Genomic DNA, 23,591 nt, shown 5'->3' with positions numbered 1-23,591 from the left:
CCCAGATTGAGGTGTCATTAGAGGAGGCTTTGGAACAAATTGATAAACTAAACAGTAATAAATCACCAGGACCAGATGGTATTTACCCAAGAGTTCTGAAGAAACTCAAATGTGAAATTGCAGAACTACTAACTGTAGTCTGTAACCCAGGGGTCGGCAATGTTCGGCACGCGGCTCGCCAGGGTAAGCATCCTGGCGGGCCGGGCCAGTTTTATTTACCTGCTGACGCGGCAGGTTCGGCCGATCGTGGCCCCCACTGGCCGCGGTTCGCTGTCCCGGGCCAATGGGGGCGGCGAGAAGCGGCGCGGGCGAGCGATGTGCTGGCCGCGGCTTCTCGCCGCCCCCATTGGCCCAGGACGGCGAACTGCGGCCAGTGGGGGGCCGCGATCGGCCGAACCTGCCGCGTCAGCAGGTAAATAAAACTGGCCCGGCCCGCCAGGATGCTTACCCTGGCGAGCCGCGTGCCAAACGTTGCCGACCCCTGCTGTAACCTATCATTTAAATCTGCTTCTGTACCAAATGACTAGAGGATAGCTAATGTGACACCAATTTTTAAAAAGGGCTCCAGATGTGACCACAGCAATTACAGGGCAGTAAGCCTGACCAGTACCAGGCAAACTGGTTGAAACTATAGTAAAGAACAAAATTGTCAGACACATAGATGAACATAATTTGTTGGGGAAGAGTCAACATGGTATTTGTAAAGGGAACTTATGCCTCACCAATCTACTATAATTCTTTTAGGGGGTCTGCAAGCATGTGGACAATGGGGAATCCAGTGGATATAGTGTACTTAGATTTTCAGAAAGCCTTTTACAAGGTCTCTCACCAGGCTCTTAAGCAAAGTAAGCAATCATGGGATAAGAGGTAAGGTTCTCTCATGGATTGGTAACTGGTTAAAAGATAGGAAACAAAGGGTAGAAATAAATGGTCAGTTTTCAGACTGGAGAGAGGTAAATAGTGGTGTCCCACAGGGGTCTGTACTGTGCCAAGTCCTATTTAACATATTCATGCATGATCTGGAAAAAGGGGTAAACAGTGAGGTGGCAAAATTTGCAGATGATACAAAACTACTCAAGATAGTTAAGTCCCAGGCAGACTGTGAAGAGCTACAAGAGGATCTCAAAACTGGGTGACTGGACAACAAAATGGCAGATGAAATTCAGTGTTGATAAATGCAAAGTAATGCACATTGGAAAACATAATCCCAACTATACATATAAAATGATGGGGTCTAAATTAGCTGTTACCACTCAAGAAAAAGATCTTGGAGTCATTATGGATAGTTCTCTGAAAACATCCACTCAATGTGCACTGGCAGTCAAAAAAGCTAACAGAATGTTGGGAATCATTAAGAAAGGGATAGATAAGAAGACAGAAAATATCATATTGCCTCTATATAAATCCATGGTACGGCCACATCTTGAATACTGTGTGCAGATGTGGTCGCCCCATCTCAAAAAAGATATATTGGAATTGGAAAAGGTTCAGAAAAGGGCAACAAAAAATATTAGGGGTATGGAATGGCTGCTGTATGAGGAGAGACTAATAAAACTGGGACTTTTCAGCTTGGAAAAGAGACAACTAAGGGGGGATATGATAGAGGTCTATAAAATCATGACTGGTGTGGAGAAAGTAAATAAGGAAGTGTTACTTACTCCTTCTCATAACACAAGAACTAGGGGCCTCCAAATGAAATTAATCAGCAGCAGGTTTAAAACAAACAAAATGAAATATTTTTTTACACAACGCACAGTCAACCTGTGGAACTCCTTGCCAGAGGATGTTGTGAAGGCCAAGATTATAACAGGGTTCAAAAAAGAACTAGATAAATTCATGGAGGATAGTTCCAACAATGGCTATTAGCCAGGATGGGTAGGGATGGTGTCCCTAGCCTCTGTTTGCCAGAAGCTGGGAATGAGTGACAGGGGATGGATCACTTGATGATTACCTGTTCTGTTCATTCCCTCTGGGACACCTGGCATTGGCCACTGTCGGAAGACAGAATACAGGGCTAGATGGACCTTTGGTCTGACCCAGTATGGCCATTCTTATGTTCTTAAAGGTGTTCCTTGCAAAAAAAAATTCTTTAAAAAAAATCAATGAACGAAATTCTGATCTGTTACGTCTGTGCAACCCCAGTGGCTTCCATGACTTGCCTGAATGTAAGTGGGAGCAGAATATCGCTGAATAATTTAAACATTATGGCCCCAAATCATCAGCACACTTAAGTATGGGCATAAATGCTTTGATAAACAGGAATAGAATTATTTAAATGCTTAAAGTTAGATACTTGAATAATACTTTGCTAAATCAGGGCCTATACACTTTTAAACTCCAGAAGTACGTAATGACAAATCAAATTCTTCATTATTAGATTAAACAAATTATATAGGTGGGCATGAACTGCAAAGCAGAGATCCAGATTTTGATTCACCATAGCTTCCCCAACCAAAGTTTTGGGGTGTTTGTTATCTGGACCCAGGCCAAAGTGTTGTATCGAAATACCGTGGATCACCATATCTAGTAAGTGTCATTTAATGATTCCTGATCCTTAAAAGTATATCCACTTCCTCAAAAGCATTGTGTGTTACATATCAAACCATTTAAAAATAAGCTGTGCTCATGAGACAGTCGACATGTTATATCATACAGCTATAATGACACATTGATCTTAAACAACTGAAATTAAATTTTCAGTGTTGGTCTTTCTATTTCAAAAAGGCAGTCTGTTATTCCTTTAGAAAAACTGTACAGTTTGTTCAAGAAGATTCAGCTCTTTTAAACGACCACATTCACTGAAAGAAGCATCCATGTAAAATAATTGTGGGATGTCAGACATTGCCAAATATGGGGAAAGATGCAGTAAATGTTCCACTGGCTTATATTTAGCTTCTGATTTAAAAGTGCACTAACGCATTAAAATAGGCATGGAAAAAACAGTTGATCAGAAATAAAAATGGCCTGAACTTTCAGCCATCCGTAAACTGATCAAACATTTTGCTAAGTTTGATAAAATACAGATAAGTGCAGTGCCAACACTCACAGTCCTCTACAAGCCTCTTTACTTTGTCAAAACATTCTTTGCAGTCTCAGCAAGTTGAGGAATCTCTGCTGAGCCAGCAGCAATCTTCAAAATATGCAACTTCTCAAACTTCCTTAGGTTCAGAGGAGAAGGTAGTTCACATGGCAGCTAAAGGCCTAAAACGTGAAATTTTAGCAGAGTGACCAGACAGAACCCATCAAACAAAATGTCAGACCAGAGACCCTTTTCTTAAATATCAGCCAGGTAAGGTTTGGACTAGAAGAGAAGGAGTTGGAAAGTCTGTGGGCTCATTGACATCTGGAAGAAGCAGATAGAGATGGGACAAGGGGCTATATGAAGTCAAGAAAAGGAAGATAGGGAATTATGTTGATGGCCAGATTGACGTGAGCATTGTGATCAGGAGAAGGGAAATGTGGGGTTAAAAAAACAGGGTAGGAATTGGCTGTGTTTGAAGGAGAGAGGGACAAGGACAGAATGCGAAAGCAAAAAATGGAAATGAAAGGGACTCTAAAGGTCTAAAGATGCTCAAGCCTGTGTGTAACTAAACAAAACCAGGGAGACTATGGAGTGGCAAGAAAAATGTGAAGAGCAGTGGAGGTTCAGGTGGCCCTTCCAAGCATAGCTTGAAATACCAAGTGCAATTTCCTGCACTTTGGAAGATTTTAGACTAAGATTTCAACAAACAAGTACAGACACCCCCCCGACTTACGCAATCGTTCCGTTCCAGAAAGCCTTGTGTAACTCGAATTTTGCGTAAGTCGGAAATGTATACCCGTACGTTACACAAAAATTTCCGTAACTCAAAAATCCTATTTCTGGCTTATGGAACTTTTTCCGTAAGTGCGAATTTGTGTAACCCGGGGAGCATCTGTAGTCTACCTGCCATTTCTCTGGAACTCTGAAGTAAACTACTTAGTGGTGAACTGCATTCTGTTAAAATGTAACCATGCTCAAAAATATCCCAGGCTCTAAAAGCACTCATCATATTCTCCATCAGACACAAAAAATATTAATATATTCTTTTAAAACCCTCTGTCAGCATTAGTTTTACATACAGAAACATTAGTGCCTGAACAGCACTCCCAAATTTCCTTCATTCCACATTTAAAGGTACAATACACACAAATGTTTGACTTTGTAGAGTATTTTGCCACCAATCTTTGTCATAAATTAATAAAAATGAGAAGCTTACTGTCTCCCTTGTTTTTATTCTTTCCACTCAGCTTTCTTTCCTTCTCTATCAGCCTGTCTCTCTTCCTTGTCTGTTTCTCCTAAGGAGAACTTTATCTCCCCTCTCCATGGGTGTCTCCCCAAGTTTCTGTCCCTCCGCCTCTTCCCCTTCCATCTCATTCATTCCTGTTCTCACTTTCCCACAATCTTCACTCCCACATCCCTTTATCCTTCCGAGGTTTGTTTTCCCTTGCTTCCACTCTTCTCTCTGTATCCTGTTTACTGTCCCTCCATGTTCTGTCTTCCAGCTCCCACTTCAACCCTGTATTCATCATTTTTGCTGTTTTTCTCCGCCTTTGCTTAGGCTCCCATCTCTTTCTTGACTTCACCTTCCATTTCTTTCCCATTCTCCACCAGCTCAGTCATCTGCCCCCAATCTAACTTCAACAAACCCCAGCCTCAACAATCCATCCTCTGCCCCCTAAACTTCTAAAATTGCTACTCTGCCCACAATCCATACCCTTTCCCCTCGTCTCTCCAGTGAATGCTCTGGCCCTGAACAGTTCTTTACCCTGATCCATCTTCTGCCCTTACTACATCTCTGAATACAATATCTGCCTCCTCAGACCCCTAATCAGTCCCCCAGCCTGTCCTCTGCCCATCCCATCCCTGCTTAGCCCCAATGCATCTTCTGCCCACATCTTCATCAATATCCATCCTCTGAACCCCTCAGTCCCTCCTCTGCCCTTCCAATCCAATCTGATCCAACTGCATTCTGTCTCCAATTGATTTTTCTGCTTCTCTCATCTCCCTGCTCCCTAATCAATTGATTCCCTACCTACCCCAATCATATTCCTCTTCCAATCCATCCTTTCCCCCTCAATCACTTTAACAAATTCTCTGCCCTCCAATCCATCTTCCGCAATCCCTCCCCATCAGTCCTGAAGCAATATTTCTAGTCCTTTGATTAGATGAGCATAAATCCCCCCCACAGCCATGCCCATTCAACCTATTCTTTGTCCCCACAGATCTCCAAACAAATTCATCCTCTACCCCACACCCACTGGTAATTGATCACCCATCTTCCCCAAACAACTGCTGCTCTCCCTCCCTCCATTCCGCCTACCAACTGATCTTCTGCCTCCAGTCCAGTGAGGAAAGCAAATGCAAAGGAGGCACTAACATTTGAAAAGAATGTATTTAAAAATACAAATAGTTCCCAAACATTTTATGCCATGTTCTCCCAGCTCTCTTCAAGTGCAAAGAAAATACATAGCTAACGAACTGTGGTGAGATCCACAGCAAATATTAGTGTAGCAAGAACTGTGCTTTCCCCTATAAAAGGTCAGGAAGCAAGAGTACATTGTACTCAGATACATATCCTTGTCCCAAGTGAAACATGTCAGAGATGGCTCAGTGTGCTGAGTTAGCATGGGTATAGGCATCAACTGAGGAATACAACCTTTGAGGCAAAATTAAACATTGTCAGAATCTACCTGGTTTTGATCTCCTGGAGTTTTTTCCCATGTTTCATGAAAAAATGTTCCATGTCCATGAAAAAATGTAATCAGAGTTGGGCATGCAACTTTGTTTTAAAAATAACTTTCTAGAATCTGAACATTTTGAGGAAGTTTTGTGATGCATTTTGAATTTTGAGCTGGGCTGGTCCCTGGGCAGAAAGGGAGGTTACATGGCATATATTAATGTTTGCTGATTGGCTGAGCCTGTCTCGTGTGCTCAAGAGGGTCAGCAGAAACCAATTTGACTCTTTTTCTCAGGTCTGTGTGTGAGAGAGAAAGTCCCATGTGTCATAACAGGCTTGTGGAGGATAGTGAATGTGTCCCTGAAATACCAGAGAGGGGAGCAGGCCCATCTCTCTTCTCAACCTGACATAGCCCAAGGATGCAGTATATGACAAAGGCCCAAAAGGAGAGGCATATAAAATTATTTATTTCGGAAACATACATAAATGCTGTGGGATTCCTTCCTTTAGTGTAAATAACTCATCATAACATCAGTTTCACGATCCTGTTGTAAATAATTTTCAAAAATAAAATGAGACCCCACATTTGTATGGAATATAACTCATTTTGGACCTAAAGTGAATGACATTTCTCAAAATGAGAGACAACTGTGAGGTATGTGTAGGCCTGTCATCTTTGGGCAATCAGACCTCTTCCATGAAGAGGACACACGAGGTGCTGGGAGGGACAAAGGAAGAGAGTCTGTGACTAGGCCTGTTGGGGCAAGGGTAATTATGTAGGGACAGAGGTCCATGGCAGGTTCGGGGAGTTGCCTGTAAGTTTGGACATTTCAGCTAAGTATCCAAGCTGATCTCTAAGCCTGAGGTTTCCCCATCACTAAATTTACTCTGTCTCCTGTTTTTATGAAGTTTTTCAATGTTAAGGGCAGTTTACTGTATTGTTTTCTATGTTAATCTGTTCTATTCTATTCATTATCCTAGGCGCAGGGCAAAAATTATTTAAAGGGATAAACTTAGCGCATTATTGAATTATATTGGTTTCAGTGTTATGAAGCAAATGGGGAAGTTGGAAGAGTTTAAGATGCTCCATTTTCCAGTAGACCATGGATCCAAAAAAGAAAAAACATAACCCAGAACCAAGGATGCTTTGGCTTCTGAATTCAGATCCAAAACCCAATGCCTAAGATTTTGCCCAAACTAAAATACACCCAGCCTCATTCCACCCTTAGGTATTCCTGTGTACCGTACCCAAACAGGGGTATTTAGCTCTTCTGTTACACACACAAATTATTTTGAGATGGCCTCCGTTTTCTTTTTGACTGCTGTTGCTTCAGTTTTATATATTTCATGTAAGGTCTGTCAAGAAAACTCATTTTATTCTCTATGGAGAAGGTCTGCTCTTGCCTAACACTGTTATTTTATTTAACTTTCATTTGCTAATCTCCAGTACTTTGAATCTCAGTGGGTAGAATAGAAGGAAGAACCGGTAATGCTTTGCATATGGTGACATGACAGCAATGGGAATCTGTCTGGGAGGTCTGTCTTACTTTGTGCCTGCTGCCCTACGCTAGCTGCTGGCATTCATGCTGAAAGCTCTTCTCTCTTGATTAAACGTGGTTTGGTGCACCTGAATGCTAGGGAAACTTTTTGTGCATGCTTTTGCTGTGTGTCTGCAGTGCCAGGGTCCCCTTATGTTTCCCAGCACCATGGTTAAAGTCTCTCACATTCTATGCAACTCACCCCATTCCTCATGCAAGGTAAAGTATCCCTAGATATTCTGTGGTCCAAACCCCTGCACCATCCTCCATCCTCTGCAGCCACAGTATACTCCCCTCTTCCTCTCTGTATCCATAACAGCTGTGTGGTTAACCAAACAGAATATTTCTCTTTCTGTTCCTTTCAAGCTCTCTCCTCAGCTAAGAACTCAGCCACAGAACTGTGGTTTGGAGGGGGTTTGCACATTTTTCACACATTTCAATGTGAAAGACCAGATTTTCGAGGGCACAAATGGCAATTATGCCCCAACTCCTATTGAAAATCAACGTGAGTTAGACCCCTGGCTGTCTTTTGTGCCCTTGAAGATCTCCCCTCTATCAATCCAAAAGTTGGTTTTGAAGCGTAGACCAGTATTTATTAGTGATCAGCAAATCTCCAAAAACTTTAAGCACAGATTCAGTTCAGAGAAGCATATAAAAAGTTTGGATCGTCATACATAAATAAATAACCAGACAGCTAAAAGCATATAGCTAAAGAGCAGCACAGTACTTAGATTCAAATCTTTTTCAATGTGATAAAAGAAACATATGATCTGACATTTCTGCCTCAGCCAGTTCTCTCTCAGAGTGAGTGGAGTAATCCACAAGTTGAAACAGAATTGACATCCTGATGTTTAAACACCAAAACAAGCCTTTGACATGGAAGTGCATTGGATTATTTTGTTAAGACAAATATTTGAACTGTAGGAAAAAGTGGCTCTCAAATGGTTTTCTGCTACCAGATTAAATATTCAATTTAAATAAAAACAGATTTTGAACCATATTTTGCCTTGCTTATCTGTGCTTCTGAAAATAAACTCGTCTCTCAGATGTTTTTCTATTTATAAAATGTGCTGACATTTTGCTGTCATAATAACAAACACAAACACTGCATTGGATCAGTATCCAAAAATGAAAGCTCCAAAAGAAACTATTCCAACCCACATCAAAAATAACATCCTCCGAACTCCCAGTCTACCCAATCAGGTCTCTTGACTCTATTGAAGTCAATGGGACTAGGGCATAAAGTTAGCCATGTGCAAATGTCTTTGCTGGATCAGGGTCATAATACCTATACAATCACCACATGTGGAGCTTTTGTCCATTTATTTTAATTGGATTTGGTATGCTGCATCATACACTGATTGGGAAACATAATATATGGATAGAGATTTTTTTTAAAGTGGACATGATTAAAATATGTTGTGTTCAAAGTTTAATGATTAAAACATAAAATAGAAACCATCAAATTATATTTTTCTGCTGTTATTGCTCATGATCATGTAAAAACTAGGAAGAGAGATTGTGACTAGATCATTAAAAAAAAAGAACTAGTTAAATTAATGGAGGATTGTTCCATCGATGGCTATTAGCCAAGATGGTCAGGGATGTAATCCCATGCTTAGGTGACCCTAAACCTCTGACTACCAGAAAGCGGGAGGGGAAGATAGGGTGGATCTTGCCAAAGTTGCCCAGTTCTCTACACTCCCCCTGAAGCTCTGGTACTGGCCGCTGGAGACTGGACACTGGGCTAGATGAACCAATGGTCTGACCCAGGATGGCTATTCTTATTTCAGTCCAGTACTTTACACGTATTTCTCCTTTTCCATATTCCTCTATCTCTTATATAGATCAGGGTAGAGAGACAATAGATATGAAGTATACATAGCTTATATGCATGTGTTTGTACATACTAAAGACTTACATCTAGACAGTAATTTTGGTTTTGGTTTGAATGGTACTACAGATAACATAGTTTGTTCTTTTTAGAGACTTCCTAAAGTGTATGTTATTTGTTTGTCATGATAAAACACTATTGTTTATATTATAGTAATTTATATAAATATTTTGGTCTTTATCTTTAGAAAGATAACACCACTCACCCTGGTTTATTATTCCGTCATAGGGAATATTGGGGAAGAGTTGCATTTGCTAGAGCCCCTCTTTGTGCAAGTTTGGGAGAGTATAAATCAAAAAGGGCATGGCCTGACCAATATTAAGTGTTCCACCCCAGAACAGAAAGTTGGCCCTATGCCGCCTTTCCAAACAGGTGCATTCTTCAGAAACATAGGATGGGTGAAATATTCTGTGTCTGATGTGGAACATCCAAATGACGGAGGATGAAATCCACCCTTGGACAGAGGGCCCACACAAGTCCTGTTCACCACCTTAATGCTGTATCAAGTATTTTGAGGGCTTGTGTGGGTCCTAAGTGATACATTAGGTTTGTGCTGGTGAATTTCACCATGAATGTGCAAGATAAAGTAATGTATCAAGCAGTTTGACTAATGGCACATGCATGTCTGTTCCAAAGATCCAAATACTATAAGGTGAGTGCACAACTGGTTGAAAGACCATTCTCAAAGAGTAGTTCTCTCTCACTGTCCTACTGGGAGGGCATATCTAGTGGGGCTCCACGTGGGTCAGTCCAGGGTCCGGTACTATTCAATATTTTCATTTATGACTTGGATAATGGAGTGCAGAGTATGTTTATAAAAATTGTGCATGATGCCAAGCTGGCAGGGGTTGCAAGCACTTTGGAGAACAGGATTAGAATTAAAAATGACCTTAAACTGGAGAATTGGTCTGAAGATGAAATACAATAAAGACAAGTGCAAAGTACTGCCCTTAGGAAGGAAAAAAATCAAATGCACAACTACAAAATGAGGAATAACTGGATAGGCGGTAATACTGCTAAAAGGGAGGGGGGCTATAATGGATGAAAACTGAATATGAGTCAACAATCTGATGCACTTGTGAAAAAGGCTAATATTCTGGGGTGTATTAACAGGACTTGTCCCACGCTACTCAGTACCAGTGAAGCCTCAGCTGAAGTACTGTGTCCAGTTCTGTGTGCACACTTCAGGAAACGTGGACAAACTGGAGAGAGTCCAGAGGAGGGCAACAAAAATGATTAAAAGGTTCAGAAAACCTGAGCTAGAGCAAAGGTTAAAAAAACTGGACAGTTGAGTCCTGAGAAAAGACAACTAAGGGGGGACCTGATAACAGTCTTCCAATATGTTAAGGGCTGATATCAAAAGAAGAGTGATCAGTTGTTTTCCTTGTTCACTGAAGGTAGGACAAGAAGTAATGGGCTTAATCTGCAGTAAAGAGATTGAGGTTAGCTATTAGGAAAAATTTTCTAACTATAAGGGTAATTAACCTCTGGAATAGGCTTCCAAAGTAGGTTGTGGAATCTCCATCATTGGAGGTTTTTAAGAACAGATTAGACAAACACCTCTCAGGGATGGTCTAGACCAGGGGTAGGCAACCTATGGCACGCCAAAGGCGGCACGCGAGCTGATTTTCAGTGACACTCACACTGCCCGGGTCCTGGCCACAGGGGGGCTCTGCATTTTAATTTAATTTTAAATGAAGCTTCATAAACATTTTAAAAACCTTATTTACTTTACATACAACAATAGTTTAGTTATATATTATAGACTTATAGAAAGAGACCTTCTAAAAACGTTAAAATGTATTACTGGCACGCGAAACCTTAAATTAGAGTGACTAAATGAAGACTCGGCACACCACTTCTGAAAGGTTACTGACCCCTGGTCTAGATTTACTTGATCCTGCCTCAGTGCAGGGGGCTGGACTTGATGTCTTCTTATGGTCCCTTCCAGCCCTACATTTCTATGATTTTATGATATTCTTCCTTGAGGTCCACAGACCCAGAAGAATGTTGTGCTCTAAGAAGAGCAAGCTATTGCACATTTGCTGTAGTTTTCCTTATCAACATACATTGATCATGTTTGTACATGACAACTTTTACCTCTCACCAGTGTTCCTCTCTCAATGCAACTAATTAACTGTGTGTAAATGCCGCAACATAGTCAACACAACCACTACTCAAGTGGATATTGTTAAACATTTCAATTTCTATTCCTTTTCTCCCAAATGGATCCAGTATAGGACTCAGACAGACAATGTATCTGGAAACAAGGAGCCAGATTCTTAGCTCATGTAAATAAAAATCTGGCCAATGCATTCTGATTTTTAATCCATAGAATAAACCAGGTATCGGCAACCTTTGGCACGCGGCCTGTCAGGGAAAGCCGCTGGCGGGCCGGACAGTTTGTTTACCTTCAGCGTCCGCAGGTTCGTCCGATCGCAACTCCCACTGGCCGCAGTTTGCCGTTCCAGGCCAATGGGGGCTGCGGGAAGTGGCGGCCAGCACATCCCTCGGCCCGCGCCGGTTCCCGCAGCCCTCATTGGCTTGGGACGGCGACCCGCGGCCAGTGGGAGCTGCGATTAGCCAAATCTGCGGATGCTGCAGGTAAACAAACCGTCTGGCCCGCCAGCAGCTTTCCCTGACGGGCCTCATGCCAAAGGTTGCCGATCCCTGGAATAAACCAAGGAATGAACCCTAAGATGGGGTGGATATGGGCATACCTGGGCTTGTGACTATGATAATGATAAAACAGTAGAGTTATGAGCTTCTGTCAGGAAGGCAGCCATGTTTCAGACTTGGACAGCAGATACGGTAATATATGGTTTGCTGCCATCTGCAGTGTGGACACAAATGTTGAGGAGTGCTACCCAGGCCAGTAAATTTTTACAAACTCAGTAAAAAATGATAGTGTAAATTAACTGTGGTTCTAGTTCAATCAGTTCCTTTGAATTTTATTTTTCTGGTCAGGAAGATTTTATCTAAACTGTATGCTCACTTTTTGCTCTCTATGCATGTTCATGAAAATGTTGAGACTGCTATTCACTGGTGTGTTTTAATTTCAAACTATATTTGTAGGGAGAGGTCACATCCGGCAAGTCACATAACATTTTACTTTGTCATTGATTGGCTGTTCTTAACCCTGGTGATCAGGAAGGTCAGCAGTGGCCATTTCACTTAGCTTCACAGAGGGTGGAGCTGGGTTTTAGGTGAGCTGTCTGATCCAGCTGGAAAAATTATGGAGGGAATCATCCCAAGCTCTTTGTCTAACTCTGGAAGGCACTCACGTAGCTGAGCAGAGCATCCATCGGCTAGTGGAATCTAGCGTGTCTTCATTACATCATATACTATTACTGTTATAGTTTTGTAAAAGAAAATTCCCTGGGCCTGATTCTGATATTCCTTGTGCTAGTTTTACATAGGTTAGCTCTTTTGACTTCAGTGGAATTACTTCGGATTTACACGGATGTAAGTGAGATCAGAATTAGGCCACCTGAATCCATGTGCAGCAGTTTCCCACACATGCATAAATCTTGCATCAACGTCCATATCTAGCCCCTGTAACTGATTATCCCAGGAAGACAGTAGCCTAGATTAGCTCATTATTATTCTTAGTCCCATCAATTGGTGAAAATCGTGTATTGTTACGGCATTTAACCTCATTAATGCAGAGGTCCATCATTATTAGTGTTTTGTATACAAGTGTGCTAAGATGGGGCAAATAAAACTAATTATCCATAAAATCATGGGTGGAGTTTGGGGGGCCGGGTGGGGCATTGCACCCCCAAAATTGCAAGCCTCGGGCAGACAGGCAGCCTGAGTGTGCAATGTAATGAGTTCTGCAGAGAAAACAGGAGACTTCTCCCAGCTTGGGCCCCTGTGAGGCAGGGAGTCAGAATTTTGTTTATAAACAGTATCAGAGGGGTAGCCGTGTTAGTCTGTATCCACAAAAACAACGAGGAGTCCGGTGGCACCTTAAAGACTAACAGATTTATTTGGGCATAAGCTTTCATGGGTAAAAAACCCACTTCTTCAGGTGCATGGAGTGAAAATTACAGATACAGGCATAGATATATTGGCACATGAAGAGAACGGAGTTACTTTACAAGCGGAGAACCAGCGTTGACAAGGCCAATTCAGTCAGGGTGGATGTGGTCCACTCCCAATAACTGATGAGGAGGTGTCAATACCAAGAGAGGGAAAATTGCTTTTGTAGTGAGCCAGCCACTCCCAGTCCCTATTCAAGCCCAAATTAATGGTGTTAAGTTTGCAAATGAATTGTAGCTCTGCAGTTTCTCTTTGAAGTCTGGTTTTGAAGGTTCTTTTGTTGAAGGATGGCTACTTTTAAATCTGTTATTGAATGTCCAGGGAGATTGAAGTGTTCTCCCACTGTCTATACCGGAAACCCACTGACCCTATACTGGAAACCTACTGACCAATATACTTACCTACATGCCTCCAGCTTCCATCCAGGACACATCACACGCTCCATTGTCTACAGCCAAGTTTTCAGTTGCCTAAGTAGCCCCTGGAACCACGGTTAAAGTTGCCCTCCCTCCCCCCAGAAATCTGAAATGGTGCCCCTGTGGGCTGGCACAGAATCCTGCCCCCCCCCCGCCCCGCCCGTGCGTGACCCTGTTGGCTTGACTAGAGCCGCCCTCCCAAATATAGAATTCAAACTGCGCCTATGCATAAAACTCTACCATGTGTAACAGACAGCCATGGAAGAGTGGAACTTCCTCCTCCATCTTTAGGGGGGTGTCCCACTTTCCAAGAAAAGTAAACAAACACACTTGAAACCAAAAGGTAAAACACAGTGCAGTTCCACACCACAACGTACTGCTATACTGTATCTATGTGCATGTAAAACTAAGGCTATGTCTACACTAGCATTTTTGTTGGCAAAACTTTTGTCAGGCAGGGGTGTGAAAAAACACTCCCCTGACTAACAAAAGTTTTATCGACAAAAGCACCGGTGTGGACAGCGCTATGTCCGTGGGAGACTCTCCCTCCAACATAGCTACCACTGCTTGTTACGGGTTGTTTAATTACACCAGCAGGAGAGCTCTCTGCTGCCGGCATAGAGTGGCTACATGGGAGATCTTACAGTAGTACAGCAGCAGTGGTACAGCTGTGCAGACATAGCCTTGTGAAAAGGGAACTAATATTTGATTCGCAGTCTCTCTCCCTGTTTTCCATTACTGAAAAATTCTATTCAGTTTTTCCTTTAAATACATACATTTAATCTTTTTATGGGGACTGTGAGAAAACCCACATAATTTTTGTATGAAATTAAAGAGAGCACACTGCATTCTTTAAACACAGAAAATCTAACAGCAGCTGTCATTTTAGGCTGGCAGGGTTGCCTAGTGGATAGAGCACTGGACTGGGACTCAGGAGACCTGCCACAGGGCAACTCATTTCACTTCCCTGTGCCTCGGCCTCTGTGTCTGTAAAATGGGGATAATGATACTGACCTCCTTGATAAAGTACTTTGAGACCTACTGATGAAAAGTGCTATGTAAGAGCGAGGTATTATTTATTATCTTATTTTCTAAAGACAAAGATGGGTGAGACGCAGTCTGTAAAAACCCCAGGCTGCTGCAGAAAGTACAGTCGAAATAACTACAGCCTGAATTCACAGAAGGGCTTAAGCACTGCAACACAGACATACATACACACTCCCTCCCTCCGCCATTTTGTGTGGAGTTAGGTGTACTCGGACCTCATCTACTGGATGGGGTCCCATTACATAAGATAGGTGAGGCAACACCTGTCTTAACCTGATTTGAGAATCACACTGGAGCTTAGGCATGAGATATGTATTCTGGTTCCTGCCTGAGGCAGAAATTTAGGCACCTAGGGAAACTTTACAGCAGACATTTACGCACCGAGTGAGTTTAGGCGCCTACAGGTTTAGGCGGCAGCTGAGTAGGGGTTTTGTGGATTGCAGTAGTACCTAAATCAGGGGTTTAGATGCTTAAGTCTCTCTGTGACTCTGGGCCTATTCTCTGGGCTGCTTCAATCAGAATTGCTGTAATGGATCTTGAGCAACAGCAAACATGACAAGGGGGAATCCCCTGTGTCCCAAAGGACTAGCTCTTTAGGGCAACAAGAGGATTTTTGCCTGGTTTCCTCCAGTGCTATTATTAGTTATTTGTATTATTGGAGTGCCTAAGAGCTCCAATCACAGACCAGGACTCCATGTGCTAGGTGCTGTACAAACACAGAACAGACAGTCCCTCACTCTCCTTTTTCCAATACCACATTGTCATTCCTCCAACAACCTCATTTGCCCCTTCAGATCACACTCTCCAGCCTCCACAGCCCTCTCTTGGCTCTATCTCTACTCATCTTCCTGTTACTGGTGCCAGCTAGTGCCGCCAGGTCCTGCACCATCATGTCTCACTTTTCCTCTTCACCCAGAGTGAATAAATATTTGAGAGCGTATTCACGGCTCATTTATTATTGATATTTACACAAAAGATTGGTTAAAAAGAGTTGTGAATAGTGAACAAACTGGTATAAACAGAAAAGGGGACTCTGCCTGATGATACAGTTAAAGTCACCCAGCCAAGCAACAAAAACAATACCTTTTGATCTAGGTGACCAATCACAGGGCACACACAGTGACCTATGAATAGTAATTAATGTTTGTAGTGAACAGTTTGCTAATAACCCATTGGCTAAATGTGTTCACACATTATTTACTGAACAATTGTGAAAAACAAATCAGTACAAATAATGTATTGGATAACTAAATAGCAGGAAAAGGGTTAAAATAACAGGATTATTTATTTGCAAGGAATGATCTGATCACCTCTAGCTGATGGCTTATAGGACAGACATCATAACATTGAGAGAGAGAGGAACAATAGAGTCAAATATAGATGGGCAGATGGTGGTTAAAAATGGAGAACATGAAATCAGCATAACCATAGAAGGAAAGCAAAATTCTTACAAAATGCCTCCATACACTAGACAACAAGGTCTAATCTTTAAAATACTGTGCCTAATTAGCATATGAAATTAGGGCCTGCTCCTTTCCATGGATTTCAGTGGGCACTGCATCAGGCCCTGAGTGTGACCGCATGTAAAAACTGTGACTTTGGGCTAGACAATTAAGGACACCTTTGCAGACTTGCAATTTTGAAAATTAGGCCTCCAGTACCCTTCACAAATATTGTACATGATACAGAGCATGGTCAAGAAATACACAACATTCAAACAGAAAATACCAATCCATAATGTATGGAGTGTATAAAAGACAAAAAAAGTAACCCATAAAATAGGATGATATGCGAGGCAATCATTTTTTTCAGTTAGCTTTCTAGATTATATGTATTTGAACCTCTCATTTACTTTAATAGTTTTATTAATCCAGTTCCTTTTCAAGTTATCCTCCACAATTATGTAATAGCAAAGTAAAAAAGTATCCCAAAGTATTGTATTATTAAAATTTGTCCTTGTAGTAAGTGGCAATCAGAAGCATAGGTGCAGAAAGTAGGGGTGTGTGGGGTGCTGCAGCATCCCCAGGTATTATGCAGGGCCACTGGCCCCACGCCCAGGGCTCCACTCCCTGGCTTGGGTCCTGGGGGCCAGTCCCGTGGCCTGCTCCCCAGCCGCTGGCTCCACACATAAAACCTGGGGGTGCTTCCTTCGCCTGTGCCCTGATCCCAGCCCTCCGCCTGCACTCTGCTGGCCCCACTCCCCGACTGCTGGCCCTTTGCCCAGGGCCTGGCCCGCCTGCTCCGCTCCCCAGCCACTGGCTCTGTGCCTGGCCACATCCCCCACTCTCAGCCTCCGCTCCCAGGGCCCTGCACCCGGGCAGGGCTCTGCTCTTGGCCCCGCACGTGGGGTCCCAGCTGCAGGCCCCTGCCCGGGGATCCGTTCCTGCCCCCACGCCCGCCTCCAGCTGTGGCCTCGGCCACCTTACCCCTGTCCGGGTCCCCTCCTCCCGGAGACACAGCCCTGCTCCCAGCCTCAGCTCGGGGGAGGGCAGCACGGACAGGAGTAAGGGGGCTGGCTTTCAGCACCCCCACTACTAAAAATGTTCTAGCGCCCCTGATCAGAAGTCAATGTCATCAGACATGACTATTATCCAAAACATACAAACAAACAAAAATCAGATCTTGCATCATTTTTAACTATATCTAAATTTTGTTGTATTGTAAGGACTAAAGCCTGCCAAATTAATGCTTCTATTTGAAATTGTTATGCAAGGCCTTATTATTGCTGAAGCATTATTTTTTTTTAAATGTGTTCAAACTAAAGCTCATGGTGAAAGTAATTTGTAATATGATGCTGTGTGGAATAGTCAGACATGCCCGTCTGCAGGACTTATGGGAACCATAAAGAGATTAAACCTCTCATTCCTCGCTTTGGCAAGTGATCTGTTACTTTTAAATAAAGGTCAATCTGTCTTTACAAAGAACACAGTGAAAGCAAGCTTAATCGTTTTCCCTACCGAACCTAGAACATAACTATTTAAAACATAATTAACAACGGGGTGGCAGTCGCTGATTGTACTTTTTCCTTTTTCTATGTCTGGGACGTTTTGTATCAGAGGGGTAGCCATGTTAGTCTGAATCTGTAAAAAGCAACAGAGGGTCCTGTGGCACCTTTAAGACTAACAGAAGTTACTTGGGAAACTTGGGAAGTTTTGGCATCCCCAATTAGTTTTAATAGGGGGCACTGTACTAGCTATCAAATTGACAGTCTTGACCTGCCCTCCAGAAGCAACTGTAAAACAATATTTGGACAAATTAAGATAAATGCCTCATCGGAAACATGACTAATGTTACTACAACATGGATATTCATGTTTTATTCCATGATGTAGGGTTTTTTTTAATCTGATATGCATGAGGGCAAGCACTCTGTTACTGTAAATAAGAGATGCTGGAGAGAAAAGACACTAGTTACATTAACTCATTTTAGTTCCATATTTCAAATTTCTCTTTTGTTTAAAAGTATCTGTGACTAGTGAGTTCATTGTTTTCCGTTATTACCAGAATGACCAGCCATGCCATCAACTCAAAACTTAGATATGCTAATACCTGCATCAAGGCCAGGGTTATCACATCAGTTTTGGGGATATTCTGATTATGTAAAGGGGAGTGACTATAAGAACTACTTAGGCAGGGGTATCAAACATACAGCCCACAGGCCGATCTAGCCAATGGTATGTATGTACGTGGCCTTCATGACACACAGATGCTCAAGAATCGATTTATTTTTTAAGAAAATTTTCAGCGCTAATGGCAAATGTGAACCAAATGTAATCGATGCAAAGGTGTCTGCCCGAGTTTGCAGACAGTATGAACCAATAGTGCAGAGATTGAATGCCCCTGACCCTGAGTCAATGATTACAGTCCAATTTACACTTTTGTGCCCTCACTAAATATGTTTTAATCACTGAACATTGTTAGTGGAAGGAATGAGGACGAAGATCAGAGCAAAGCAAGCCTACCGGGTTGGGAATTGGGCGTTGCTGAACAGAAGGAAATGCAGAGAAAAAAAGCAGAGTAGACTCACAAAGGCAGGGATGGGGGAGAAACACAGAGAAAGCAGGAAGGGAAAGGATGAAAAACAAAGGGGAAATACAGTGGCTGGCCCAAAGAGGGGAAGACTTATCACTGAATGACAAATGCAACAAGAAGAAGAAATCATAACTAACTAAATTTTTAGGCCCAAATTCACAAAGGAAATTAGGCATGAGTCACCTAAGCTAGCCAATGGGAGATGTTGACAAGAGGGGAGTATCCTAAACCCCACCCCTCTCAGAGTCAGGCACCTAAGCTGCTTGACTCTAGGAAAGAGGATCCCAGTTCATGGCTCACCAGTGAGACAGGCACTTCCCTGCAGTCTGGACTTAGCACCTAAGTCAGTTTCTGAGAGAATGAGTTAGATCCTGCCTCACTGCACACAAAAGAGCCAGAGAAGGTGGTGTCATCACCACCCATCTTATAACCTCTAGTTGAGTGGTTAGAGCACTCACCAGTGATGTGGGAGACCCATGTTCAATTCACCCCTCTGCTGAGGCGGGGAAATGATTTTAACAGGGGTCTCTGATCCCTTGGGGGTTGCAGGCTCTAACCACTGAGCTATAGGATATTCTGATGTGGGAATCTCTCCTGTTGAAGCTGTTCCACTGTGGATGAACACTTAAAGAGTCATTGGGTGAGAAAGTGTGAGCATGATTCTTCAGGTTAGTGTTTAGAGCACTCACCTGACAGTGCGAGACCCAGTCCCCCTGCTGCAATGAATCCCACCCTTAGTTCCTACATAAAAACCATATTTTTCATTTGATCTCTGTGCAAACTTCAAACTGAAACCAATGGGCATTTCACTGTGAGAACTATACAGTCCAGAATATACACCCAGTTCCAGGCCCATAATTAGCTTAGAATTTAGCCTGGGGGGCTCAAGGAGTTGGTAAAGGGGTGCAAAGACATTGTCAAATGATCTAAGCCTAGGACTAGTATCCCAGAAATCCTGAATCTAAACACTGGTGCCCCTTGTAGAGTCACTCTATCTCAGTTTTCCTATTTCAAATCAGTTTAGTACTTACCCACCTCCCAGGAGTGTATTTTTAGGATTGATTAGGTATCAATCAGCTGGCATTTTACAAACTTCAACTTATTTATAAGCATTATTTTTACAAAATTTTCTCCTCTAAAATACATCTAGTTGTGCCTCATAACCGTTCCCATCTGATAGCTCTTTGGTGATGTATGTGAAATGAGTCTGTGTTTGCAGTTTAGTTCTGCTGCAAGTGAGCAGATGTCCACATCACCAAAACCATCATCAGAACTGATACCTTTGTTGGCAGGTCACAATAGAGAGACCAAGGATTTAATGGGCATATAAGACAAAAGAACCAGAGACACAGGGAAAGCCATGCATTTTGCCAATCCTATATTTGTTCTGTGGTTAAACAGAGGATTTCAGTCCCCAGGTCTTTAAGTTCAGTTCTTTCATGAACACTATTTATTTTAAGAGGTAATTAAATAAATTACAACCTTTAGGGGTTGGTGAAAAATTAAATGGATCTGCATTTAGTTTTACAAACTGTGTAAGTATACACATTAAAGTAAGAAAAATAAAGCATTATGTAGTTTTGTACATATAAGCTTATTATAATCCACATTAATTCTGCCTTTCTGCTTTTGTAAAATTTATTCATGCTTTTTTGTTTGCTACATTTCTATGATTTATCTTTTTTCTAGCCAGAGGACATGGCAAGGGACTGGGAAAGTCTGTGATTGATTCACCCAGCAAAACTCAACTCAGATACAGCATTCCTTCTGTCGTGGAAAAATTGACCACACCATTGATTTTGGGTCAGACACACTGATGCACCTTTATTAGGTTACACAATACAATTATGCATAAAGGGAAGGTCGGCGTGTCCCCATGCAAGGGGGTCAGCCGCCTTGCATAAATTACACAGTCTTAAGCTTATAAAGGTAAAAACCGCAACGCGTAATGAAGCATTACAAATCTTATCAGCCTTATTTGGTATACTTATCAGCGAACCAATCAGAGCCTGTCTGGGGGCCGCGATTTGGACCCGATACCATTTAGGGTTTTTCCTGTTATTGCTAGAGGCTCCAGCACGGCCCCCCTCTTGCATTACCTTCTTTTGCATTACTTTATTGAGTATTAAGTTTCCTAATGCGTTTATTTGCTAATAGAGTTGTACAACAAGCCTTTTCTTAACTGTGTGCCCCCCTACTTGCGGTTTTATTGTACAAGACTTTTTTGTGTTATTAATTTTTATAGCTAAACTGCTGTTATTCTAGGTCAGGTTACCCAACTACCAGTAGGCGTTGGTTCCTCTTTTGCTCCTGTTGGCCTTTTGATTGAGCCATGCAGGTTCTGCATTGCGCCACACAAGCTTACAAATTTTTCCTATATCTTTATTGTTAAGCAGGCCTGCCCCGGCCTACTGTTGCTAGCTTAGCAATAGGCTATAATTCAGTGTAAGGCATATGGGGGTCCCCGAAAATCCTCAACACTTCACTTTATTTTTTCCTAGTTTTTCAGCAAGAAGACCCAAATAATGCCCAAGCTCTTCTGGTTCCTAATCGCTTGTTTTAATCACTAGTCAGATCCCACCACCTGAAAACATTACAAACTTATTGAATTTCAAACCATCCTCCATCTCAGGCGCTCTTGAAAACTAAAACCAATGGCTGAGAAAAACAAATATTTTACCTGGTTACCACCAACCCAGTAACACTGATGTGTGGAAACTCTAGTGAACTCTTCACAAAGACATTAGGCTTCCACATGTTGATCCTTACCAAAAATACATGATGAAGATACTTGGGTTTGCTAACTGCTTTTTTCATGATTAATGTGCTTCTGCAATTTACAAAATCTTAATATTTTTTTATTCCACAAGACCTTTGCTACTTAAATTAATGGGGGCCAATTATAACTCCTTTGTGCCTTTTAGCATGTCCATGTTAAAAAAATTTCATGCTGTTTTGCCCTTCCTGACTAAAAAGATACAGTCCTTAAACACTTGCTTTGTTCTTTATTCTAGGTCATGGGTTATATGGGACTTTTGAAATGTTGTCCTCCTGGAGGAAAACTAGAGAAGACCAACATGTTAAAGAGAGAACTGCAGCTGTGTTTGCAGACTCCATGCTCTCCTTTTCTCTCACCACTGCCATGTACCTGGTCACTTTTGGAATAGGTGCCAGTCCCTTCACTAACATTGAAGCAGCAAGGATTTTCTGCTGCAATTCCTGTATTGCAATTTTCTTCAACTACCTCTACGTACTCTCCTTTTATGGTTCCAGCCTGGTGTTTACTGGCTACATAGAAAACAACTACCAGCATAGTATCTTCTGCAGAAAGGTACCAAAGCCAGAGGTATTGCAAGAGAAGCCTGCGTGGTATAGGTTTCTTCTGACAGCCAAATTCAGCGAGGACACAACCGATTCAGAGGAAACAAATACTTATGAAAGTCATCTTTTGGTGTGTTTCCTCAAACGCTATTACTGTGACTGGATAACAAACACTTACGTCAAGCCTTTTGTAGTTCTCTTTTACCTTATTTATATTTCCTTTGCCTTAATGGGCTACCTGCAGGTCAATGAAGGGTCAGACCTTAGTAACATCGTAGCAACCGCGACACGAACCATTGAATACACTACTGCCCAGCAAAAGTATTTCAGTAACTACAGCCCAGTCATTGGGTTTTATATCTATGAGTCAATAGAATATTGGAACACAAGCGTTCAAGAAGATGTGCTAGAGTATACTAAAGGGTTTGTGAGGATATCTTGGTTTGAGAGCTATTTAAATTATCTTAGGAAACTCAACATATCTACTGGATTGCCCAAAAAGAATTTTACTGACATGTTGAGGAACTCTTTCCTGAAAGCCCCCCAGTATGCCCATTTTTCAGAGGATATCATCTTTTCCAAGAAATACAACAACGAAGTTGATGTAGTAGCTTCAAGGATGTTCTTGGTGGCTAAGACAATGGAAACCAAGAGAGAAGAACTCTATGATCTCCTGGAAACCTTGAGGAAACTCTCTCTCACATCCAAGGTGAAATTCATCGTTTTCAATCCATCATTCGTATACATGGATCGTTACGCCTCCTCAGTGGGAGCCCCCTTACAAAATTCCTGCATCAGTGCTTTATTTCTGCTCTTCTTCTCAGCATTCCTGGTGGCAGACTCTCTAATCAATGTCTGGCTCACTCTAACTGTTGCCTCAGTCGAATTTGGAGTCATAGGTTTCATGACCTTGTGGAAAGTGGAACTGGACTGTATTTCTGTGTTGTGCTTAATTTATGGGATTAATTATACAATTGACAACTGTGCGCCACTGTTATCAACCTTTATCCTGGGCAAAGATTTCACAAGAACTAAATGGGTAAAAAATGCCCTAGAAGTGCACGGGGTAGCTATTTTACAGAGCTACCTCTGCTATATTGTTGGTCTGATTCCTCTTGCAGCTGTGCCTTCAAATCTGACCCGTACACTGTTCAGGTGCTTGTTTTTAATAGCATTAGTCACCTTCTTTCACTGCTTTGCCATTTTACCTGTGATACTGACTTTTGTGCCACCATCCAAGAAAAAAAGGAAAGAGAAGAAGAATCCTGAAAACCGTGAGGAAATAGAGTGTGTCGAAATGGTGGATATGGATAGTACCCGAGTGGTTGACCAAATTACAACAGTTTGACTTGTTTGTTTGTTGTCTTTTCACAGTAGGTCTTATTGAGAGAAAAGAGATCATTATTGACTAAATATTGGATTTTTGATTTTTCTTTTCCTAAACTAAAACCAAGAATAGCCAAAATGGTGGGGGGGGAGGGAAATTGTACATTAATTGGCCTCCATAACAAAGGTATTATTAGTGAAAGAATTTATACACACACGCAAAGAGTGTGAATTTTAGTCACTTGAGGTAAGATCTAATAAGGGAAGATGGGTTA

The 23,591-nt window shown here is 42.0% G+C and overlaps 1 protein-coding gene across 2 annotated transcripts in view; it reads left to right on the top strand.

The window, feature by feature from the left end:
- PTCHD1 (patched domain containing 1) overlaps positions 1-23,338 on the top strand; it is a 43,870-nt gene extending 20,532 nt beyond the window's left edge. For both annotated transcript variants that reach the window (XM_065423251.1, XM_065423252.1), the window contains one exon: positions 21,684-23,338. In XM_065423251.1, the coding sequence (XP_065279323.1) occupies positions 21,684-23,338 (1,655 nt within the window). The remainder of the gene's footprint in view (positions 1-21,683) is intronic.
- The last annotated feature ends 253 nt before the right edge of the window (positions 23,339-23,591 follow it).

This window comes from Emys orbicularis, chromosome 1 (genome assembly GCF_028017835.1).
Source record: "Emys orbicularis isolate rEmyOrb1 chromosome 1, rEmyOrb1.hap1, whole genome shotgun sequence".
NCBI lineage: Eukaryota > Metazoa > Chordata > Testudines > Emydidae > Emys > Emys orbicularis.
This window is presented reverse-complemented; position numbering and strand designations above follow the sequence as displayed.